The sequence below is a fragment of the Ranitomeya imitator genome, chromosome 7 (assembly GCF_032444005.1).
Source record: "Ranitomeya imitator isolate aRanImi1 chromosome 7, aRanImi1.pri, whole genome shotgun sequence".
Classification (NCBI taxonomy): Eukaryota; Metazoa; Chordata; class Amphibia; order Anura; family Dendrobatidae; genus Ranitomeya; species Ranitomeya imitator.
This window is the reverse complement of record NC_091288.1, coordinates 216,391,104-216,415,674: the sequence shown is the minus strand read 5'-3', so window position 1 is coordinate 216,415,674 and position 24,571 is coordinate 216,391,104. Positions and strand designations below refer to the sequence as shown.

The 24,571-nt window shown below is 44.0% G+C and overlaps 1 protein-coding gene across 2 annotated transcripts in view; it reads left to right on the top strand.

Moving 5' to 3' along the window:
* Positions 1–22,417, top strand: part of LOC138645500 (uncharacterized) — a 41,358-nt gene extending 18,941 nt beyond the window's left edge. Inside the window, exons 2-6 of one of the 2 annotated variants that reach the window (XM_069734874.1) lie at positions 5,353–5,439; positions 14,587–14,949; positions 15,232–15,531; positions 16,056–16,406; positions 19,815–22,417. In XM_069734874.1, coding sequence (XP_069590975.1) covers positions 14,655–14,949; positions 15,232–15,531; positions 16,056–16,406; positions 19,815–19,876 — 1,008 coding nt within the window. In that variant the 5' untranslated portion in view covers positions 5,353–5,439; positions 14,587–14,654 and the 3' untranslated portion in view covers positions 19,877–22,417. The remainder of the gene's footprint in view (positions 1–5,352; positions 5,440–14,586; positions 14,950–15,231; positions 15,532–16,055; positions 16,407–19,814) is intronic. The other variant, XM_069734873.1, reaches the window with a different exon arrangement.
* The last annotated feature ends 2,154 nt before the right edge of the window (positions 22,418–24,571 follow it).

Sequence of the window (24,571 nt, the reverse complement as noted above, 5' to 3'; positions counted from 1 at the left end):
TGTTGAGCTCTCCCCGAATGTGAACAGCTGATAGAGAGTGAAAGTGGGCTTCGGCTACTTTGAGTATGTCTGTGGCGGTGTTCATTAGGGATCTTGACCTTGTACCCCCTTGATGGTTGAGATACGCCACTACTGTTGTGTTGTCTGTCTGGACTCTTACATGTGAATCCTCCAGAGATGGACGCAACCTGAGTAAGGCCTTCTTTACTGCTGTGAGCTCTTTCCAATTTGAGGACTCTTGAGCCTCTAAGAGAGACCATTGCCCTTGAGTCCAAACATCTCCTATATGAGCTCCCCAACCTATTGGACTGGCATCGGTTGTGATAGTGTTGTCTGGTACTATACTTCAGCTTACTCCTTTTTCTAAATGCCCCATGTTTAGCCACCATCTCAGACTGTGTAGAGTGGCGGTGGACAGCCTGAGTCTTCCGCCTAATTGCCCTTGAAGACTCCTCTCTGCATCAAAGACTTGGGCCTGCAACACCCGAGTGTGGAATTGAGCCCACTGGACGGCTGGTATGCAAGACGTTAGGGATCCCAGAAGGGACATAGCGTCTCTTAAAGTCAGATCTGGCTTCCTTGTTACCGTACTAACTTTGTGCACAATCCTCTGCTTTTTGTCTTCCGGAAGGAAACATTGTTGCTCTTCCGAATTTAGCAGAATACCCAGGAAGGTCTGAGTTGTTGATGGTTCCAATCTCGATTTTTCCATATTGACTATCCACCCCAAGTCCTGTAAGGAAGATATTACATGATTTAGGTGAGTACTACACTGAAAAAAAAGAATTTCCCACTACCAGGAAGTCATCCAAGTAGGGTACAATTAATGTATCCTGTTCTCTGACATGGGCCATTACTTCCGCCATGACTTTAGTAAACACCCTCGGTGCCATAGATAGACCAAATGGCATTGCCGTAAACTGAAAGTGTCTGACCTGGTCATTTAAGCGCACCGCCATTCTGAGGAATTGTTGATGATCCTGGTGAATGGGCAGATGGTAATACGCATCTTTTAAATCCAGGACTGTCATATAACATCTGGGAAAAAGAAGTTTAGTCGCCGTTTTAATAGATTCCATCTTAAAGGCATGATACTCTAGATGTTTGTTCAATCTCTGTAAATTTCTGATGGTTCGAAAGGATCCATCTGGCTTGGAGATTAAAAATAAAGGGGAATAGAACCCTTTCCCCTGCTGATGTTTTGGAACCTCCACTATGACTTCCTTCCGTCTTAACATATGGACCTCTTTTTCAAGGGCCTTTTGTTGGTCTAAGGAATCAGGGGCAGTTAAGGTATAAAAATCAGAAGGTTTTTCCCGAAACTCTAATTTTAACCCTGAATCAATTATACCTACAACCCAATTACTCGCAGTTTTTTTTAGCCCACTGAGCATGGAAAAATTTTAACCTGCCCCCTACTGGAAGATCTTTATTAGCGATAATTTCTTCTTCTTGAGGAAGATGATGAGGCATTAAAGTCCGAACCTTTCTTTTTCGGGTCTGTTGGTTCCCAGTCTCGGTTGTGGTAAGGTCTTCGGTATTGGAAGCGTCTCCTGAAGGTATTCCTAAAGGTAGGATTGAAAGCTTTAGGAAAACCTTTCTTCCTATCCTCAGCTTTAGCTAGGATGTCATCCAATACCGGGCCAAACAGGTACTCACCCCTACACGGTATTGTACACAGTTTAGCTCTCGCCTGGGCATCTCCTTTCCAGGTCTTAAGCCATAAGGCTCAGCGAGCAGCGTTTGAGAGGCCTGCTGATCTTGCTGCTAGTTTTAAAGAATCCACTGATGCATCTGCTAAATACGCCACCACTTCCCGTATTTGCGAAAGGGAGTTCAGCATCTTGTCTCTGGGCATTTTGGATTTTAGCTGTTCCTCCAGCTGAGATATCCACACCATGACGGATCTAGCCGTACACGTGCTAGAGATAGCAGGTTTGAACGCCCCTGCAGATGACTCCCATACTTTTTTCAAATTCATATCCGCCTTCCTATCTGACGGATCTTTCAGAAGGCCCACATCCTCCAGCGGCAAAGCACCGGCTTTAGACGTAGAAGCCACCGCTGCATCCACTTTTGGAACTTTCATCCAATCTGCCAGATCATTGTCGTCAAAGGGATATCTTCTCTTGGCTGATGACGGCAGGAAACCTTTATCCTGCTTATCTCATTCCCGCTTTATAAGGGACTTAACTGTATCCACAACCGGGAATGCCTTACGACTCCTCTGGCACAAGCCCGCAAACATTATGTCCTGTGCGGACCTTGGTTCCTTGCTCTCTGCAACACCCATGGTAGCTCGGACTCCTTTAACTAACATGTCCATGTTATCCACCGAGAAACAAGGCCTTCCCTCTTCATCTGAGGAGGATGGAGATGAGGAGCGGGAACATTCCCCTTCTTTCAGGGACAGACTAGATCCTGGAGATAAGTCCCTGCCTGACCTTTCCTGGCGGCTGCCTCTAAAGGCCCCGTCACACATAGCGAGATCGCTAGCGAGATCGCTGCTGAGTCACAAGTTTTGTGACGCAACAGCGATCTCAGTAGCGATCTCGCTATGTGTGACACGTACCAGCGATCAGGCCCCTGCTGTGAGATCGCTGGTCGTGTCGGAATGGCCTGGGCCATTTTTTGATCGTTGAGGTCCCGCTGACATCGCTGAATCGGCGTGTGTGACGCCGATTCAGCGATGTCTTCGCTGGTAACCAGGGTAAACATCGGGTAACTAAGCGCAGGGCCGCGCTTAGTTACCCGATGTTTACCCTGGTTACCATCGTTAAAGTAAAAAAAAACAAACGCTACATACTTACCTATCGCTGTCTGTCCTCTGCGCTCTGCTTCTCTGGTCTGGCTGTGAGCGCTGGTCAGTCGGAAAGCAGAGCGGTGACGTCACCGCTCTGCTTTCCGGCCGCTGTGCTTACAGCCAGACCAGAGAAGCAGAGCGCCGGGGACAGACAGCGGTAGGTAAGTATGTAGCGTTTGTTTTTTTTTACTTTAACGATGGTAACCAGGGTAAACATCGGGTAACTAAGTGCGGCCCTGCGCTTAGTTACCCGATGTTTACCCTGGTTACCGGGGACCTCGGGATCGTTGGTCGCTGGAGAGCTGTCTGTGTGACAGCTCTCCAGTGACCAAACAGCGACGCTGCAGCGATCCGGATCGTTGTCGGTATCGCTGCAGCGTCGCTATGTGTGACGGGGCCTTTAGGGAATAACTTATTTCCTCCCTGATGACCGCTCTAAGGTCTGATGACCGAAGGGGAGCTTCCTCTTCTAAGGTCTGACAGATACAAGCCTGACAAAGCCTCTTGGTATAACTGTCAGGCATTGGAGTCATGCATAGAGCACATTGCTTGTGCTTAAATTTAGTTGTTTTTTCCCCTAAAACAAAGCACAAATAACAGACCATATCAGCACCAGGTGTTTAGTTAACATTCACCATTAAGGCTGACTCAATACCGGTTCTGGGGGAGTGGGATCCAAATGTGACGCTGGGGCGCTCGCACACTGCTGCCCCCGTACCACGCTGCTGCTGCTTTTCCTTGAGCGGTCGCTACCGCTCTTACTGCGCTGCTCTGTTCCCTCTCCATGAGGGTGCTCGGCGTCCCCTACTGAGGACATGGCTGCACAACTCATTCCATAGGTGCCGCTCTTTTACAGCGCTGCAGCGCTCCTCCCCCGCCTTACCCCGGAAGTGTACTAACTACTTCCGGGTTCACCTGCGCCGGTGTGGACGCTGCACACCGCGCTCAACTGCGGACCAGGACGGCACTGCCCGATTCCTGGGACGCGCTCCATATGGCCAGACGAGGGGGGGTCTGCGCGCAGGACACCCCCGACGCTGCTTCCGAGCCCCCGATTCTGCCGTTCTTTAAAGATACCGCGCAGAGGCATGGAGGCCCGGGTAAGACTACTGCTGCAGGCTCCCGCTGTCCGGACAGGAACCCAAACTGGAGTGGTGAGGGGGACCGCCCCTTTAAATCCTGTAGGTTCCTGTCCGGAAGGTGGGCGGATCCCCTCTCTTGTAGGGGTGCTGTCGTGGCGATAGGAAAAAGATGGGCGTAACCTCCTGATTTGGCCTCACTGGTAATCTGTCATGTCTGACATTGGGTCAGAACGAAAACAGCTACGACACTTATATAGCGCTATCTTATTCCACAGCACTTTACAGACATCATCATCGCTGTCCCCGATGGGGCTCACAATCTAGATTCCCTATCAGTATGTGTTTGGAATGTGGGAGGAAACTGGAGAAACTGGAGGAAACCCACGCAAACACAGGGAGAAGATACAAACTCCTTGCAGATGTTGTCCTTGGTGGGATTTGAACCCAGGACTCCAGCGCTGCAATGCCAACCACTGATCCACCGTGCTGCCCTGATGAATACTAGGTGGCGGTGCCAGAAAACCTAAATCCACCTCTATTTTAGCATGCACTTTCTTCATTGCTAAATGAGAAAAATGGATTCTTTCAAAAACGTTTTTAAAAACTTCCTAACAGTGCACTGTGGGAATCTGAAAAGTTTCTCCTTCCTCCTGAAAACCGCACATCACCTGGAAAAACAGAACTTGTGGTTTCCGTTCTGCAGCTTATTAGGTCGGAAATACCACAAAAAGTCTGAACTATGAAAACAGAGTGCATTTCTCTGCTGGTAAAGAAATTCTTAATTGCATTGTAATGAAACTGCTTACCTCAATCCGGGTGATCCTGCCCCATAGGAAATGCTGCATATATGCACAATACCAGGTCGTTAGTAAATATATTTAAAAGAAGAAGGCCCAATACTGACCCTTTTGGTACTCCACTATTAACTGTGAACCAATAAACGTCTGTGTATTATATATGCATGTTCAGTAAACTGTAGACATAGGGGAGGAGGAGGGATATGCAGCTGCAGTATTGCTCACTGTGTCTGAGACTGGATGCTGTTTAAAGGGAGAAGGCAAAAGTGGGGAAATTACTGACTGGAGTAAATTTTGAGTACAGCATGAATATGAAGCCAGGAAGAGCGCTCACAATCAGAGAGGTAAGATACAACACGTTTCATATCTGCACAATAATTAATATACTTGACAGCTGATCGAGTATCGACTGGATTTTTTATAGGCGATAAAATAATTTACCCAAGATCTAATTATATATATATATATATATATATATATATATATATATATATATATGTGTTTCAACTTTTTAATATTCTTCCTGATTAGCATTCACCGAAGGCCAACACATTATTTCCAAAGTGGAACCAAGTGGAATCAAATTTTAGTCGTATTAATAATATTTGAAGGGGTATTCTCCTGACGAGCATAACATCTCCTTTTTGTCATCTCCTTTCCTCTGCCGTAGAGAAAAACTGAGCTGGAAAACCTGATTCGCCTCAAAGAATAATGAAGCTTGACGGAACTTGACTGAATATCAGCGAAATCCAGCCAGGTGAGAAGATGTGGATCACAAGGACCCTCTATGAGTTACACAGCCCACCACCGGCGCAGAGGTGTTTCCGGTCACAGTTACAAGGCCTCCCTGCCTACTGTCTGTGTTACAGGGACTCGGTGACAGTCTTGGGCCAGTATTAGGCATCCGAGCCTAGCACAAATTATTTTATTGTGTTGTGTTAATGATTTCTTCCAGGCTCTGGGCCGTGCGGTGCCCCGGAGAAATCCCTGCCTCCTGTCTTTATCATCATACCACCCCCGTCCCATGCATGTCACGCTGACCTGTGATGTACAGTTGTGGTGCCGTAATCTCGCACCTGCGCCCTGCACTCACGCTGTTCTCAGTACTTTATCCACCCTTGTATGCAGTGTCTTCATCCTGCTTCTGTGCTAGCCCCGGCGAGTCACTGCGCAGTAAAGTATGACTAAGGCTGGTTTCACATTTGCGTTTTTTGCCACTGCGATTGTAACGCATATAAACGCATGCGTTCGGTTTTCTTATATTTAACATTAAAAACGCATGCTTTTTTTGTACGCGTTTTACGACGCATGCGTCGTTTCGATGCTTGCGTCTTGGCGTGGAAATGCAACATGTAGTAATTTCTAGAGGCGTTTTTTGGCCGCAAAAAAAACGCATGCGTTTGATTGCGTCAAAAAAACGTATTGCTGTCTATGTAAACGCACACATATATGCTAGCCACCTTAGGGAGAGACCCAAGTTGGGCTAAATGTAGCGGGACGAAAGAGACCGAAAAGCCCTCTACTTAAAGGAAATACATAGTGGATGCTTTCCTGAAACGGAATGTACTTGCAAGCAGCATAATACAAAGAATAGCAGGTTTACCCAGAATCCTTTGCAGTAGGCGGAGCTATGCAAATCATCTCTTTCCACCCCTTCTAATGTAAACGCATGCGTTTTTAACATGCGTTTGGTTGCGTTTTTGAACGCATGCGTTTCCATAGAGAAAAACAAGTCTAGACACTGATAAGCCACTCCCCACCATCAAGGTGATAAAGGGATCCAAACCTTAACCCTAGCCCTAACCCTAAGCCACCACCAAGATGAAAAAGGGATCTAAACCCTAACCCTAAAGGGATCCAAACCCTAACCCAAAGGGATCCAAACCCTAGCCCTAACCCTAAGCCACCATCAAGATGAAAAAGGGATCCTAGCCCTAACCCCAAAGGGATCCAAACCCTAGACCTAACCCCAAAGGGATCCAAACCCTAACCCTAACCCCAAAGGGATCCAAACCCTAACGGGAAAATGGAAATAAAAACATTTTTTTAAAATTTTTTTATTTTTCCCTAACTAAGGAGTTGATGAAGGGGGTTTGATTTCTATTTATAAGGGGTTTTCTAGTGGATTTTTATGATTGGCAGCTGTCACACACTGAAAGACGCTTTTTATTCCAAAAAATATTTTTTGCATTACCACATTTTGAGAGCTACAATTTTTCCATATTTTGGTCCACAGAGTCATGTGAGGATTTATTTTTTGCGGGATATTTTCATTGGTAACATTTTCGGGCACGTGACATTTTTGATTGATTTTTATTCAGATTTTTGTGAAGCAGAATGAACAAAAACCAGCTTGTGAAATTTCTCATCATGCATACCAAAAGCGCAAACGCAGGAAAAAAAACGCATGTAAACGCGTACAAACGCGGCATTTTTTTAACATGTGACAACACATGCATCTAAAAAACGCAGCGTTTGTACGCGTTTACATGCGTTTTTTTCACCACTTGCGGATGCGTTTAAAAACGCTTCGGATTTAAACGCAAATGTGAAACCAGCCTTAATCTGTCCATTTTTTGCAAGTTCTGTCAGTCACGTTTACTGAACAAGTTCTGTCAGTCACAGTACCACGTGATGCTGCAGCTCTCTGGAGGTGATCTGAGGATTGTCATTGACTGATCTCACCATTCTTCTTTGTCTTTCTGATGTTTTTCTTGGCCTGCCACTTCTGGCCTTAACAAGAACTATACCTGTGTTCTTCCATTTCCTTACTATGTTCCTCACAGTGGAAATTGACAGGTTAAATCTCTGAGACAGCTTTTTGTATCCTTCCCCTGAACAACTATGTTGAATAATCTTTGTTTTCAGATCATTAGACAGTTGTTTTGAGGAGCCCATGATGCCACTCTTCAGAGGAGATTCAAACAGGAGAACAACTTGCAAGTGGCCACTTTAAGTAGCTTTTCTCATGATTGCATACACCTGGCTATGAAGTTCAAAGCTCAATGAGGTTAGGAAACCAAAAAAGTGCTTTAGTAAGTCAGTAAAAAGTAGGTAGGAGTATTTAAAACAAGAAAATGATAAGGGTGCCCATACTTATGCACCTGTCAAATTTTGTTTGAATGCAGGTTGCACATTTTCTGTTTAGTACAATAAACCTCATTTCAAGGCAGAAACATTACTGCGTCCAACAGTTATTAGATATATGAAACTCAAATAGCTGTTGCAAAAAAAAACAATTTTTATAAAACATTAAGCTTATGATTAATAGGGGTGCCCAAACTTTTTCATATAACTGTATATACACAGAGCGGAGACATGTAAGCCCCAATACTCTCATATATACACAGAGTTGAGCCATGTAAGCCCAAATACTCACATATACACAGAGCGGAGCCATAACTACAACAGGAGGAAAAAAAAAGGAGGAAAAAACCTCCACTATTCTAGAAAAAACACCACAGAACAACAGGCAAAGGTGCTTACCTGTCTAGGCCTCAAATCAAATGCACTCTCATGGTGCAGTGGGCCCAAGTAAAGATGGCGACTACACAGGTGTGATAATACCAAATAAGACAGCCAGCCACATGGCGTTACTAATAGGCTATGATCCAGTTGCTGTGCATACTCTGTGTGAACACTGCTGCAGATTATTTATTTGCACTGGTGTGCCAAGCAGCCATTCCCTGATTGTGGGCTGGCTGTCTTATTTGGTATTATCACACCTGTGTAGTCGCCATCTTTACTTGGGCCCACTGCACCATGAGAGTGCATTTGATTTGAGGCCTAGACAGGTAAGCACCTTTGCCTGTTTTTCTGTGTTTTTTTTTTTTTTTTTTACAGAGCGGAGCCATGTAAGCCCCAGAATGCTCTCTCTGAAAGGAGACAAAAAGGGCCGAAGACTGTCGCCATGGTTTTGTCACTTCTAGGTATTGAATTAGGCAACATCTGACATCAAGGCAATGAAAGGTTTGTTCTCCCTGGGATTTTGGGTTGGCACAAAATGAGGGTAAAACCATCTCCTGGTCCCTATGAAATTTAGAATTGACCTTTGGTAAGAAGGTCGGGTCAGTTTTAATTATTACTCTGTCCTCCAAAAAGGTAGTGTATGGAGGATCAATAGAGCTAGCTTGAATTTCACTAATGCGTCAAGCCGACGTAAGGGCAACCAGGAAAACCGTTTTTAAGGTTATTTTTTTCTGAGATGGAGTTAAGAGACTCAAAAGGAGAAGTTAAGGCCTGGAACACTAAATTTAGATCCCAGGGAGCTACCTTTGGCCGAGGTTTAAATGGTCTGGCTGTGAGGGAGGCTCGGATGAACCTATACACCCATGGGTGATCAGCAAATTTTTGATCAAATAAGGCGCCAAGCGCTGAAACTTGCACCTTTAGGGTGCTGGTAGATAACCCCCGTTCCAACCCTTTTTGGAGGAACTGCAAGACTTCACTTATTGGGACTTTCCGAGTGGTACTTGTCAGGCGTCGTCCTGAAAACTCTAGAAATTTTTCCCAGATTTTTTGATATTTATCGGATGTAATTTTTTTCCTGCTTGATAGCAGAGTAGCAATTAACGGAGCTGAAAATCCCTTTGCTAGCAGAAGCCCCCTCTCAAGTTCCAGGCAGTGAGATGTAGGCTGCGTACTTGAGGATGGGATACTGGACCCTGGTGTAGTAGATTTGGAACATTTGGAAGGATCCATGAGTCCGATATGGACATGCATCTGAGCCAGGTGAACCATGCCCTCTTCGGCCAGAAGAGTGTGATCAGTATTATTCGTGTCCCTTCCTCTCGGATTTTTATCAACACTGTTGGCATTAGCGGAATCGGGGGAAATGCGTAGGCCAGCTGGAACTTCCATTGGTGCAACAGCGCATCCACTCCTGAGTTCTCTCCTGGGTTCAGGGAATAGAATCTTTCTACCTTCCGGTTTTGTTTTGTGGCAAAAAGATCTACCTGTGGAACACCCCAACTGGCGCAAATTTCCCAAAATATTTCCTGATTTAGGGACCATTCGTTCTGGTGTAGCACGTGCCTGCTTAAGAAGTCTGAAACAAGGTTGTGTGTCCCTTTTAGGTGTGTGCTTGTCAAGGATAGGTGATTTTCTGCCCAAGAAAATAGTCTTTTGGCTTCTTCTAACAGAGACCTCGACCTTGATCCCCCTTGTAGATTTATGTAAGACTGCTGTGCTGTTGCCAGATAAGACCACTAGGTGTTTTCCTTTGATAGTCCCTTCTATTTGCAGAACTGCTTGCCTTACTGCTGTTAGGGTACCGTCACACTATAACATTTCGATCGCTACGACGGTACGATTCGTGACGTTCCAGCGATATCGTTACGATATCGCTGTGTCTGACACGCAGCAGCGATCAGGGATCCTGCTGAGAATCGTACGTCGTAGCAGATCGTATGGAACTTTCTTTCATCGCTGGATCTCCCGCTGTCATCGCTAGATCGGTGTGTGTGACACCGATCTAGCGATGCGATCCAGCGATGCGTTCGCTTGTAACCAGGGTAAACATCGGGTAACTAAGCGCAGGACCGCGCTTAGTTACCCGATGTTTACCCTGGTTACAAGCGTTAAACTAAAAAAAAACAAACAGCACATACTTACATTCTGGTGTCCGTCAGGTCCCTTGCCGTCTGCTTCCCGCACTGTGACTGCCGGCCGTAAAGTGAAAGCAGAGCACAGCGGCTGTGCTTTCACTTTCACTTTACGGCCGGCAGTCACTGAGTGCGGGAAGCAGACTGCAAGGGACCTGACGGACACCAGAATGTAAGTATGTGCTGTTTTTTTTTTTTTAGTTTAACGCTTGTAACCAGGGTAAACATCGGGTAACTAAGCGCGGTCCTGCGCTTAGTTACCCGATGTTTACCCTGGTTACCCAGGGACCTCGGCATCGTTGGTCGCTGGAGAGCTGTCTGTGTGACAGCTCCCCAGCGACCACACTACGATTTACCTACGATCACGGCCAGGTCATATCGCTGGTCGTGATCGTAGGTAAATCGTATAGTGTGACGGTACCCTTAGTTCCTTTAGGTTGGAGGATGCAGACTCCATTTGCGGATCCCATCTGCCTTGCAGAATCTGATCTTTTAAGTGGGCCCCCCAGCTGAGAGGGCTCGCATCTGTGGTTAGTACCACCGAATTGGTGACAGACCATGGCACCCCCTTTTTTTAAAATTCTCTAATTTTAGCCACCAATTTAAAGTGTCCTGAACTTGTGGCCATAGGGCAATTTTCCGATTTAAATTGTAGGGATTTTTTGCCTGTTCGGTCAGGATTTGCCACTGTTAAGGTACCGTCACAGTTAGCGACGCTGCAGCGATATAGCCAACGATGCCGATCGCTGCAGCGTCGCCTTTTAGGTCGCTAGGAGACGTCAGACACCGTCAACGCAGAACGATGCAGGAGCGATCCAGTGACGTACTTATCGTTCTCGCTGGTTGTTCGCTCCATGAAGAAACATTGCAAGCATCATTGCTTTTGCTGTCAAACATGACGAATCACGCTGACCTGACGACCAAATAATGTTCCAGACTTTCAGCAACGACCAGCGATGTCACAGCGGGATCCTGATCGCTGCTGCGCGTTAAACACGAGATCGCTATCCAGGACGCTGGAACATCACGGATCGTTGTCGTTCTCGTTGTAAAGTTGCTCAGTGTGAAGGTACCTTTACTCTCTTGAATGCAGTTGAGCCCATTGAACCACTGGAATTGTGGCTGTCAACATCGCTAGAAGAGACATGGCTTCTCTTATCGAGATGGACCGGCCCGATTGAGCTGGTTTTATTTTTTGTTTTATGGCTTCGATTTTCCTGTTCGGAATGACACAAACTTGTTTGATTGAGTCCAGCTGAATTCCCAGGAATTCCTGTATCTGGACTGGAATCATTATTTTTTTTTTAAATTTATTAACCATTCTAGTTTGGACAGTAGGTTCCGTACTTTTGTGACTGCCTCTATGCAGTCTTCCTGGCTATCTGTTATAAGGAGAAAATCATCTAGATGGGGTAAGAGGTTTTCCTTCCTTATCAACGATGCTATCTCTGAGATAAATTTTGTAAAAATTTGTGGGGCTACCGCTACCCCGAAAGGGAGATACTGGTATTGTAGATGAGTGGGAATTTGATTTATTTCTACTATCATCCTTAAAAATTGTTGATGTTCTACACAAATGGGAACATGATGGTAGGCATCTGTGAGGTCTATCACTGCCATGTAACAGCCTGGATATAGCAGTTTTACTGTAGTTTTTAACATTTCCATTTTGAATTTTTCTGCTCGGATATATTGATTTAGGGATTTTAAGTTGAAGATAGTTCTTAGTGAACCATCCGGCTTTGGTGTGAGAAACAGGGTACTGTACAACCCCTTCCCTATCTCTTGTGCAGGTACTTTTATAAGGACTTGTTTTTCCATGAGGAGATGAACTTCCCTTTCTAACGTCACCTGGTTTCTTTTTGCCACATGGGTGGTTTTTACTCGATGAGGAGGGAGGGAGCTGAAGTTCAGCTTTAGGCCTTCGGATAATGGGGTGATTACCCATTGTGATGTTTGGAACTTCTCCCACTGATGGACAAAGAACCGAAGCCTTTCCCCCACCCGGATGTCGGAGTCGTTGTTTGGGGTCTGGTTTTTGAGGGGGTTTATTAAAACGATATCCTCTTTCTCTTATCTCATTCCAGGGCTTCCCTCGTGTGGACTTATCCCCTGGCTGACCCCAGCCTGCTTTTCCTGAACCCAGAAAGGAACGTCGGTTATCATTCTAATGTTGTCTTGAGAAGGTGGGCGGCGGGAAGTGTTTTTTCTTATCTGACGCTTTTTTTAGAATTTCATCTAGCGCTTTCCCGAATAAATATTGCCCCTCAAGGGACACACACAATTTGACTTTTGACTGAAAGTCAGCAGACCAATTTTTCAACCACCATGCTCTTCTACCAGAGTTGGAGAGTGCACATGCACGGGAAGAAAACCGTACTGAGTCAATGGCGGCATCCTCCAGGAAACCTTCCGCATTTTGTAGTGAGGGTATTACTTCTAAGAGTCTGTCCCTTGGACATTTAAGTCTGGGTCATCATCAGGTGGCAATTCCCCTGGTTCACCTTCTGATTCCACGTCAGAGGTTTGGGCAGGTCTAGGAGGTGGAATTTCAGAGCTATGTAACCCATTCTGTTTCATCTGATCCTTTACTGCGATTTTGACTTCATCCCTAACAATAGCCTTTATATTTGAGCAATGATGAGGACTCTTCGGCCACGGTTTTATCTATACATGACCGGCAAATCTGCTTCTGATAGGTTTTAGGGGGAGCTTTATCACAGAGTGCACACACTTTATTTTTCTGTTTGGCCGTAGCTTTCTTTCCCTGCATAATATAATGCAGAAATACTGTGTTACTGACGTGTTATTTGCCTTACAAAGGCACTCACCCACCGAAACCTCAGTACCACGGGAGTCTGTGGGATGTCCACCGGAATCGGTGATTCTGTAGTCGGGTCCGCCATGTCAGATAGGCTATTGCCACTGTTTTGCGCTCTGCCTCTTTAAATGGTATAGGGGGAGAGAGGTGGGAGCACCCCCGACTTTCTCCCTCCCTGGAGTGTCAGCACACCTCTCCCCTCGGCGTACGACGTCACTTCCGGTTTGAAACCCGAAGTTCTCCCATTCACCTCAGCGTCAGCTTAGTGATGGGCACGCCCCTACCCCGGCCCAGCCTCTGGGCCAGGAGCGGACGCCCGGGAGCCCACAGCGGGAAGGACGCCACCGATGCAGCTCTGGGTAAGTAGTGCACCCACGCACGCCGCCAGCTGCTCCCGCCGTGGACATCGGTCTCCAGATTGGCGCTGCCAGAGAGATCCCTCTGGACCGGCGTCACAGGCTCCCCGCAGGAACAGGAAACCAAACTGAGGAGAGAGGTGCCGCCCCCATCTTTTATCTCCGCTGCAGGTTTCCTGTTCCTGGGGGCTGGGACAATCTCTGTATAGGTGCTGTCATGGGGAAGGGGGAAAAAAAAAAAAAAAAAAAAGTCACGATTGTTTTTATGACGTTCATGACTTGTTAACCTGATACTTTTGGTTTCACCATAACCGTGCTGACCTAACTTGTATAGCGTTTTTTCCTTTAACGTAAGATGGGAAAAATTTTGATTTGTAAAAATTTTAAAAGATCGATCAGTATTTTGGTTTTCGAAATCCATGACTATTTTTTCATTGATGGAGCTATACGAGAGCTGGTTACTTATTGATACCATTGGGGTACATACTATATGTGTGGTTAAAACCCCCCACAATTCTGGCTCATGTTTTTGCTTTACAGCGTTTATTGAATGAGTTAATTTTATATTTTGATCGTATTTTTACGGATGTAATGATATTGAATTTTTGCTCTCTTTATTTTAACAGGGATTTGAGGAGGGCGATTCACATATTTAGATTTCGTTTAAAAGATTTTTTTCTTCTTTATTCTGCTACTACTAAGGGCTTATAAAGATGACTGTACTTTTGGTCCAAGTGTGATCTGACAAAACATCGGATTGCACTCAGACCAATGTTATTCTATGGGGTGATTTTTTTCCTCCAGGTGAGCCCACCTGATGAAAGAAAATCACAGTGTACCCAGTTGCCTCCGTAAATCGGATCACACTCGGCCATGCAAGTCAATGAGTTGGTGGGAAAAAAAAAATAAGACTCAACTGGGATGACATCTGAGTGCAGTCCAATTTTCACAGACTGACAGAATGGAGAATTTTCATTTCTATCTTCTCCATATCTGGTAAATCAGATCTCACTGTGACAAACGCTGATCAGACTATTGGAAGGATTTTTTCGGATGTGAGAACATACGGGCGTGTAACCCTAGTCTAATACAAAAAAAACTAAATTTCTCTGTAATCCCTACAGATTTCCAGAGGATTCAGGTTGGTCACATTCACAGGGTGAAGACTGAGGAGAAAGTTACCTTTTACTGTATGGCTTCTAATTGTCCTCAAGACATGCGGGTGGCCTGGACAATCAAGGAGAACAATGGAGAGAGGATGGTAATCACAGATAATAACCAGGAAAGAGATGAAGAAGCTGTCCTCAAAGTCAGAAGTGACTACACTGTGGAAACAGAGCGATCAAACGAGGATAACCTCCATCATGCTATCTCCGCTCTGAGCTTTACACCGGTTGTGTCCAAACACAAAGAGGTTGAGGTCTCCTGCAGGTTCCTCTGTAACGGGAGAAGTTTGGAGAAGCATCTGAAATGGAGCTTCAATTTCAGTAAGAGAAATCAAGGTCTTCCAAAGTGTTTCTTGTAAATTCCCAGTTGAGATGCAGTAATACTCAGCTAGAATAATATGACGACAAGACATATTGACCATGAGACCTAGAAGCATCGTACTCTGAGAACACACAATTTTGTGAATGTGTTGGTATACCCCCCACTTAATACAAGGTTGTTTGAGAACCTTGGTTTTCTGCACACACAGAATTAGTGAACTTTCTTTTAAGCCCTTGTTTGTATTATCATTAACATTGATTTTTTTTTTTTTTTGTTTCCAGAGAAGGTAGAACTGTCTGGCCCCGTGCAGATGTCTCTCGGTGAGGATGGAGACGTCCTATGTTCTGTCTCACTGTTGAATTTTTATCCTAAAGACATTGAGATAAAATGGAGCCACGGCCTCGGATATTTCCAGGATGTAGAGACATTTAATGAGACAGTTACAAAGAATAATGACTTTACTTTTAACGTGAGAAGTATCTGTAGAATTCCTGGTCATCTCTTCAAGGATCAAGGATATAGAGTACGAGCCAAATGGAACCAGAAGACTGAGGCTGGACAGCAGGAGGTGTCAATCACAGGTAATGAACTTCATTACATCTGGGGTTTCTTCATTATAGGGTGTGGGTAAAAAAAAAACAAAAAAAACAAGTACTCAGAACTCCACGGTAACCTTCTATGGTGACTTTACGCTTGTCCCTCAGTTTAGGACACTTTTGTTGTGTATATCTTTAAGGACTTTATCCGAGACATTGATGGCACATCCAAATCTATCTTGAGAACGTGCATGTCTGTGGAAATGGAGATGTGGCCATGTGGAGATGTTTGCCAATTTTTTAAAAGTCCTATACAAGTGATAGCAGAGAGCTGGACAAGTCTGCCCTCCTCTCCACTACCAGTGGTGAGCGACAGGGACCTCTTCTCAAGGCAGATGTGGGTTTCACGGGTGGCACTTTTGGCATCACTTTTCTATCCAGTTCTGATGGATGGTCCTGTTCCTACCAACTACCACAGGGGCAGAGGTTATTACATTGCGTCGTAGGTTTCTGATAAATTATGGTGAATCTGCTGTATGAATATTTTCTCTTTTAATACTGTATTACAGACTCTGATTGGCATCCAGTGATGGGAGAGATTGAGGATCCGGACTTCATAGACGGTAAAGAAGCAAAACTGCTTTGCCGAATCTCCGGCTATTTTCCTGATGTTCTGGATGTGAAGTGGTTAAGAAGAGATGCAGAAAGTCAAGAATGCTATGCTATATCTGACAGCGACAGATACAAGATCCCAGTAATGGCGTCCACACGGCAAAAAGATAAGACGTTCATCTATACAGCCTGTCTGATCGCACCAATATCAGTGGCGACAGATTACGGGGCAGAATTCATGTGTCGCGTGGGACATCCCAGTCTGAATACACCTCTGGAGAAGAGGAGCGGAGAAATCAGGGTGATGGGTGAGTCTGGATATCTTAATGTATTTGTATATAATGCCACTTTCTGCTTTATGGTCTTTGTATTAAAGGAGAGTCCATCAGAAAACAAATACAAAATGGAAATAAACCCTACTACAGATCTACTAAACGTTCCAACACTCAATAGGCCACTGAAGACATGGGCCATTAGGGAAACCTGCAATGTCACTTATCTATGTCATACGAAGAGAGTGATCACTGGAGAAGGCCATCATGGTCAGAAGACCAGAAGCAACAAGGCAAAGATGGAAACCAGCAACCCGATGGCTTCATATTACTATAATGGCGGAGAAGACCCTGGTGGACCTACCTAGTCTTGTACAAGATTGATCTTCCTACAGAGCGTTCATCCATCAATTCATCATGGATCGAGATTGAGCTGAAGGCAGTTAAATACTACTTATCTATCACCATTTTAGGACTCTCACAGACATCTTTTTTTTTTTTGTACACGAGAAATATCTAAGTCAGACCACTTTTCAGTAGTGTTTTGGATCAGATTTTACCATCTCAAACAAACCAGGTGCATATCCAAGTTGCAAAATAAGCCATCGGGAGCAGAAAATCTGCCAAAATAGGCAATGAAAGCAACTCCAAAAAAGTTGCAATATTAACAAAAAGGAATGAGATTGGAGTTTTAAGCTTAAAAAGTTAAAAACTTGTTAAACTCACAAGCAATAAAGTGGACTGACGCAGTACATAGATAGCCAACAGTATACTGTGACACCCAGTAGCATGTAAGGGGTAGTAAAAAGATGCCTGCACTTAAGTTAATAAAGGCAAATGTAACAGACAGTAAATTTGTCGGCATAAAAAAAATATCACAAAAACAAATACATGCATGAGAAAAAAAATACTCATACCCATGAGTGCATACAATGAGATGCTACCACGGAACGAAGAACCCCAATGTGCATTTCATGTAAGTTGCTGCATGTCTTGTGGCTGTTCGACAGCCGAAAAACAGGCAGGGACTCCTGACAACCACGGGGACTCAAGTATTTATTATTCAAAGTCACTCGGTTAACATATGAGCGTGGTCAGATAACACCTGATCCGAGCAAGTTTACTCATCACTAGTAACCATCTATCACACGGTGTTTTTACATTAATGCACATTATCCAAAAGAATGATACCCCTTAGACCCAGTCCAGAGCCTCTCACCTAGCCAATCAGTTCTCATGCTTCGCACCGACGAGGGCCAACAGCCCTAAACACCGTGTCTGCGAATTGAGATACTGATTTGGCTTTTATCCTAAGTCATATTGCACGACTCGTTAAAGAGTTGATTGTGACTTGTAGTTTAAGTCCTCTTTTTCTCAGAAGAGGCAATTTGCACTTTATCTAAACATTTAATTGATAAATTAAAAAGGAGGTTTTATTCTAGGTCTTTAGTTTAGATGCTTATTTTGTCTTCAGCAATATGTAATTGACTAATGCATTACTCCAGTGCTGACTGAGGAACAGAAACTTTATCATCTTTTAATAAAAACTCAACAAAAACTCACTGGAGGAACATAACCTATGGATTTCGGTTCTGAAGCCTGCAAAATTAAGACTCAATGGATCCAGATACATGTAAGGACTGAAAAATAAAGTTCATTTTGACAGTCTTGCGACTTTAGCACATGTCGTGAGGAGTCGTGCGAGAAAAAAAAAAATTAGTTTCAAAAGGGTCCTTAAGTCTGATCAACATATGAAATTACATACCGTAATCTGTATAGTAAATGCCATAAAGACAAAAAAAAAATCCAGAATTTACATTTTTCAGTCGACTCTATGCAATAAAGTGATCTAAATGCTGTTCACACCCCAAAATTATATTTTATATACGTACACACACAAAACTAGAATAACTAAAATAAAACACATCCTCACAGTTACATCAATGGTAATCTAAAGCAGTTACAGGAGTCCAAAAATTTCAATAATTTCTATTTTTTCACGTTTTGTGTTTTTTTTTTTTTTTTAACTAAAATAAGCACACAAAAAATCCATGTTCACACCAGTCTTGATCACAGGTTGTATTGGAGTTAAAGGCGCATACTTCCTACTGAATCAGGAGCGTCTTGAAAGTGGCATGCACATAGCTATAAGGGTGCGGTGCAGAAACGCTGCAGATCCGTAAGTGATTTACAGTACAATGTAAATCTATGTGAAAAAAAAACGCTGTGCTGGTGGTGCGGAAAATTCCACGCGGAAACGCTGCGGATTAAAAGTAGCATGTCACTTTTTTTGCGGATCTGCAGTGTTTTTGTACCCATTCCATTATAGAAATCCGCAGGGGTAAAAAAAAACGCAGCAAATCAGCAACAAAAACGCACAAAACCCGCACAAAAAAATGCTACAAATCCGCACCTGCGTTTTCTGCCAAGAGATGCAGAATCCGCACCAGAAATTCCTAAGCCCAATCCGCAACGGGTGCACATAGCCTAAATCTTACAAGCAGGGCATAACCCCACCCTGTTCCACCCATTTTGGAGGACCTGGACAAAACTTGTGAAACAGTCCAAAAGACTTGGACAGCTTCACAGTGTGTAAAAATGTTGTGAATTTTCAAAGCGTTTTATGGCCATTGTGTTTTTAGCTGAAGGAAGACTTGATCCAAATCTGAAACGGGTTTCTGAGGAACACAGATAAAAAGCATTGTAAGAGAAAAATTTAACCGATTTACTATCCAATTTTCATTTTGTACAGTTAATCCAGAACAAATAGATCTAACTCCAGATTACCAGGTTAAGATCTGTGGCCGTGGTCCTAGATCACCGGGTAAGATCTGTGGCAGCGGTCCTAGATCACCGGGTAAGATCTGTGGCAGCGGTCCTAGATCACCGGGTAAGGTATGTGGCAACGGTCCTAATCACCGGGTAAGATCTGTGGCAGCGGTCTTCGATCACCGGGTAAGGTCTGTGGCAGCAGTCCTAGATCACCGGGTAAGATCTGTGGCAGCGGTCCTAGATCAACGGGTAAGATCTGTGGCAGCGGTCCTGGCTCACCAGGTAAGATCTGTGGCAGCAGTCCTAGATCACCGGGTAAGGTATGCGTCAGTGGTCCTAATCACCGGGTAAGATCTGTGGCAGCGGTCCTAGATCACCGAGTAAGATCTGTGGCAGCGGTCCTAGATCAACGGGTAAGATCTGTGGCAGCGGTCCTAGATCACCGGGTAAGGTATGTGTCAGTGGTCCTAATCACCGGGTAAGATCTGTGGCAGCGGTCCTAACCATGCACATTGTAACCCTTACACTTCCATTGATCAGCGCCTCCCCCATCTCTTCTAGGTCATTACTTTTCCCGATGATTACTCGCTGTTTTGTTAATATACACTGAACATTCTCTGTAAATAATTACTGGGAAATCTATTTAATGGAGAATCTCTGCTCCTACTGCAGAAACACGGGAGGAAGAAGCCGCATCTCCAGCTACAAAGAGGATGATAAAAAGGAAAACCTAATCTGACGGGGACCCGGATTGTGAGTCCTGACAAGAACGGAGACGAGGTCTGGAAAGCGTTATGGAATATGATGGCGCCATAAAAGTGTAAAACACTATAACGTTTCTAGAAGAATCACCCCGGACAACCACTTGTCTGTTCGGGACTTATTTGTTTTTGCACCTTAAAGCCGACTTCACACAATTGTATGCACAATCATCCAAAAAGAAAAAATTCTGAATGTATATTATGCTCAGTCTCTCCGCATTGCATTGTATGTCTGATCTATTCAGGTCTCTTTAGGTTTTGTGCATCGCTCAGTGTTTACATGGACAATTTAATAGATAATACAGGTCCAGGAGTTTTCTATTCTGATGATTGTGATGGATCTGTGAAAAACACGACATCCGGATGGTGACCACATGTGATCCGTTTCATCTCTATATAAAGGGCGATCCTGATCCAGAATACGGATCACAGTGGCACGCGCTGACAGACGATCGGTCCCTGTGGACTCGCATTGTGGCGTCCATATCAGTATTGCAGGTCTAATTTAAAAGTAAAAATAAATCAGGAAAATTAAATCTTTTCTGGTAAAAGAGCTCTCAAAAGAATCCAAAGTTATATTTTTGTAGCCATTTATAGCATCAATTACAATTGCAGGATTGATCGCCTACATACAAAGATCGAGCAGACTCCATAATGAAACCGATAAGTTTGTCGAATTTGGGAAATTGCTTATTGTCTGACATAAATTTAACCCCTTAAATGTGGCGGTGAAGGATAAACAGAGGGGTCTCCTGACTCTCCATCAGCAGCTCTTGTGACGAGGATGGAGGTTGTTAATTTTTTTTTTTAATTGTGTTTATGTAACTATTCCTAGAAAACAAAACCTGAAGTTATCCCATTTCATGTTGACCATAGAAAATAGACTTGTATATGGTATGGTCTACAAAATCCTTTTGTAGCCCGAATCGCAGGTCTAGAATGTGGGAGACCAGTCATCACGGCAGTGTCCGCCTGGTTTAGCTACAATAACAGGTCTCTCATGTTAGATAAATATGGAAGACACGAAGTGGCGAGTTCTCTTTCAATGGAAGTCGAAGTCTTCACACAGAGGCCGGACAGACATCTGTCTGAGATGGTTAAGTGACTCCTGCATTGAGCAGGGGGTTGCACACGAGGACCCCGGAGGTCCCTTCCAACTTTAACATTCTAGGGTTCTAATCTGAGCTGCACATAGAGAAGATTTGTAGGAACTCATCACAATGTCTGGTCTCAACATTCCTGGTTCCATGTTAAACTATGTTACACACAATCACTAAGGCTGGTTTCACATTTGCATTTAAAAATGCAGCGTTTTAAAACGCAAACGCATTTGGTGAAAAACGCGTTTAAACGCCTTTTTTTTAGGCGCATGAGTTTTTGCATGTTTTAACACAAACGCGACGTTTTGACGCATTTACATGCGTTTTTTCCTGCGTTTGCGTTTTTGAAACGCATGATGAGAAGTGTGTGACAGCTGCCAATCATCAAAATCAACTAGAAAACCCACTATAAACAGAAATACCTAGGGTTAGGATCCCTAGTAACCCTAAAACACAAACCCTAACCCTAAGGGATCCTAACCCTAACCCTTAGGGTTAGGATCCCTTAGGGTTATGGTTGGGGGGTGGCTTATCAGTGTGTATTCTTGTGTTTTTCTATAAAAACGCATGCAAACGCATGTGCTTAAAAACGCATGCGTTTACATAGACATCAATACGTTTTTTTTTATGGCAAAAAAACACAGTTAAAAATTACTACATGTTGCATTTCTGCAACACAACGCATGCAGAGAAAAACGCATGCGTTTTTAATGTTAAGTATAGGAAAAAAACGCATGCGTTTTTTTGCGCAAAAACGCAAAAAAAAAAAACGCAAATGGGAAACCAGCCTAAGCCTAAAGGCCACGTGTTCCCAGGATCCTATAGTCTTGCAGTGTAAATAAGCTGCTGATCACCAGATGAGGGAGAAAATCACTTGGAAATTATCTTTTGTGCAGCATAAAAGTTAATTGCGCTCAGCAGCACATGAACAGGACTTGCGCTGTCCTAGAAGCTACAACAATCTTTTCACTATGACAGACCAATAAAACTTTAATTTATTGTAGATGCTATAATAAATCTTTGTGACTATGGCAATATGGGTGATTATGTGACAATCTATTGCACTCTGCACTTTATTTGATGTTCTATTATATAGCTAATATTTTAGTACAGTGTCTGCATTATTTGTATCATCCTATCACACTATATGCCACTTTGATTTCACATTTTCATTAATGGAATTTGTTTGGCAAACATCTTATCAATGTGTATTTATATATGTGGGTCGCTGATACATCGTGGACACTCATATGCCACTTTATGTTCATATACGTTGGAGTTGTATTTTGGTCATCTAGGCTTTATTGGCTCCGTTGGCCTGTTCACATGTGCTCACTCAGTGCTTTTCATGTCTATAGGTTTGTTTTTTATGTTTTTTGGCGCTTTGTTCTTAATAAAGTCTTTTTTCACTTGTAATTTTATGGTGTGTGCAGTTTATTTGCGCTATTTTTTCTCTTTAGATGCCATAAAAGGACAGGCACCCTGCTATACTGTCTGTAATACCAATACAAGAAGACCACATCTAAAACATGGCCACATCCAGGGCAGTTCATAGTAAATGGCTACATGAAAAATCTGATACTATTGAACAAACTATTACTTCTCTATAAATCACAAATAAGCTCTCAGAAAAAAAACAAAAAACACTTTCTTGTTACACTTAGTCATCTAATAACTTCGTTTCTATCTCCATTGAAATCTAATCAAATCCAGACAGCTATTAGTCCCTTAACTTGATGGAGTTAAAGTACTGGTGCAGAATCAGAGGGAAGGAAACCATTCCAGTCTTTTCCAGGTCAAAAGAGAACTCATAGAAAGTCTAGAAATTTGCAATTTCTAGTCATCGTGGACTAAATCTGCACAAGATGATATGACTTTCTAAAGCCTTAGGAAAGTGGCTTTGAAACAAAGGTACCGCCATGGGGAAAACGATAACCCTGCTGCTTTTCCTCGGTCATACTTGTGAATGTTCTAGTTAGTTATCTCTCCCTGCTTTGTATAACTTGTACACAGCATCCCTCACTGTCAGCAGTCACATTCTCTCCTTGTTTTTCCCACATCACATTTTACATCACGTTGTCACTTACAATAAAAAGCGTGTCTCATACGGTTCAGCTTATCTTGTTTTTGATCTCTGCACTGTTATTGTCACAATCTGTAATAACCTTGTAGTGCCTTACTTATATGGCTGCATCCTTTCTGCTCCATCTGTAACTGTATTATCGTGTGACATCTATTGCTTGTAATTATGTATATATGATATGAAAATCATTACTCACGTGCTTTGCTTATATACCTACTTCGTCATCTCGTGGTTTGTCACCTTTCCAAGGATTATGGTTATATTATTAAAGGGAACCTGTCACCCCGTTTTTTGAGATTGAGCTATAAATACTGTTAAAGGGAACCTGTCACCCCGTTTTTTGAGATTGAGCTATAAATACTGTTAAATAGGGCCTGCGCTGTGTGTTACTATAGTGTATGTAGTGTACCCTGATTCCCCATGTATGCTGAGAAATACATTACCAAAGTCGCCGTTTTCGCCTGTCAATCAGGCTGGTCTGGTCAGGTGGGCGTGTTCACAGCGCTCTTTTCTTCCCCAGCTTTCCGTTGGTGGCGTAGTGGTGTGCGCATGTCCAGAGTTCCGACTTCCCTGCGCCCACGTGAAGACACAGCGCGCGATCTGCGCTGTAATCCCTTGCATCGGTGGGGGCGGCCATCTTCCTGTGGCCGCGCGTGCGCAGATGGAGTACTCTGCTGCACGGGGCTTCAGGAAAATGGCCGCGGGCAGCCGCGCGTGCGCATTAGAGATCGCGGCGGCGGCCATTTTCCCAAAGCCGAGTTTGCATCTCGGCTTTGGGAAAATGGCCGCCGCGATCTCTAATGCGCACGCGCGGCTGCCCGCGGCCATTTTCCTGAAGCCCCGTGCAGCAGAGCACTCCATCTGCGCACGCGCGGCCCCAGGAAGATGGCCGCCCCCACCGATGCAAGGGATTACAGCGCAGATCGCGCGCTGCTTGTTCACCACTACGCCACTACGCCACCAACGTAAAGCTGAGGAAGAACCAGCGATGTCACCACGCCCTCCCGACCTGACCAGCCTGATTGACAGGCGAAAACGGCGACTTTGGTAAGTTATTTCTCAGCATACATGGGGAATCGGGGTACACTACATACACTATAGGAACACACAGCGCAGGCCCTATTTAACAGTATTTATAGCTCAATCTCAAAAAACGGGGGTGACAGGTTCCCTTTAATCTTGTTATGAGGCACATTCAATACTTGCACTTTATTAGCCCCAAATGCAGACATTTCTTCCCTAATAAATTGACTGCGACTAAAAACTTACAAGTGTGCGTCAACGTATTAACAAGTTTATTAGTTCCGTGAACCAAAAATGGCACCCAGCTCTTATACAGGATAGTAGAACGTCAGCAAATAAAGTGCACGGTAATGTTTATTTGTTCTGTCACAAGGTTCTCTCTTCTGCTTTTGGTATTAGTCTTGGTATTCAAGAGCCCGAGTTCAACAAATGTAAAGCCTCGCTGTTTAACCCTGAAGGATG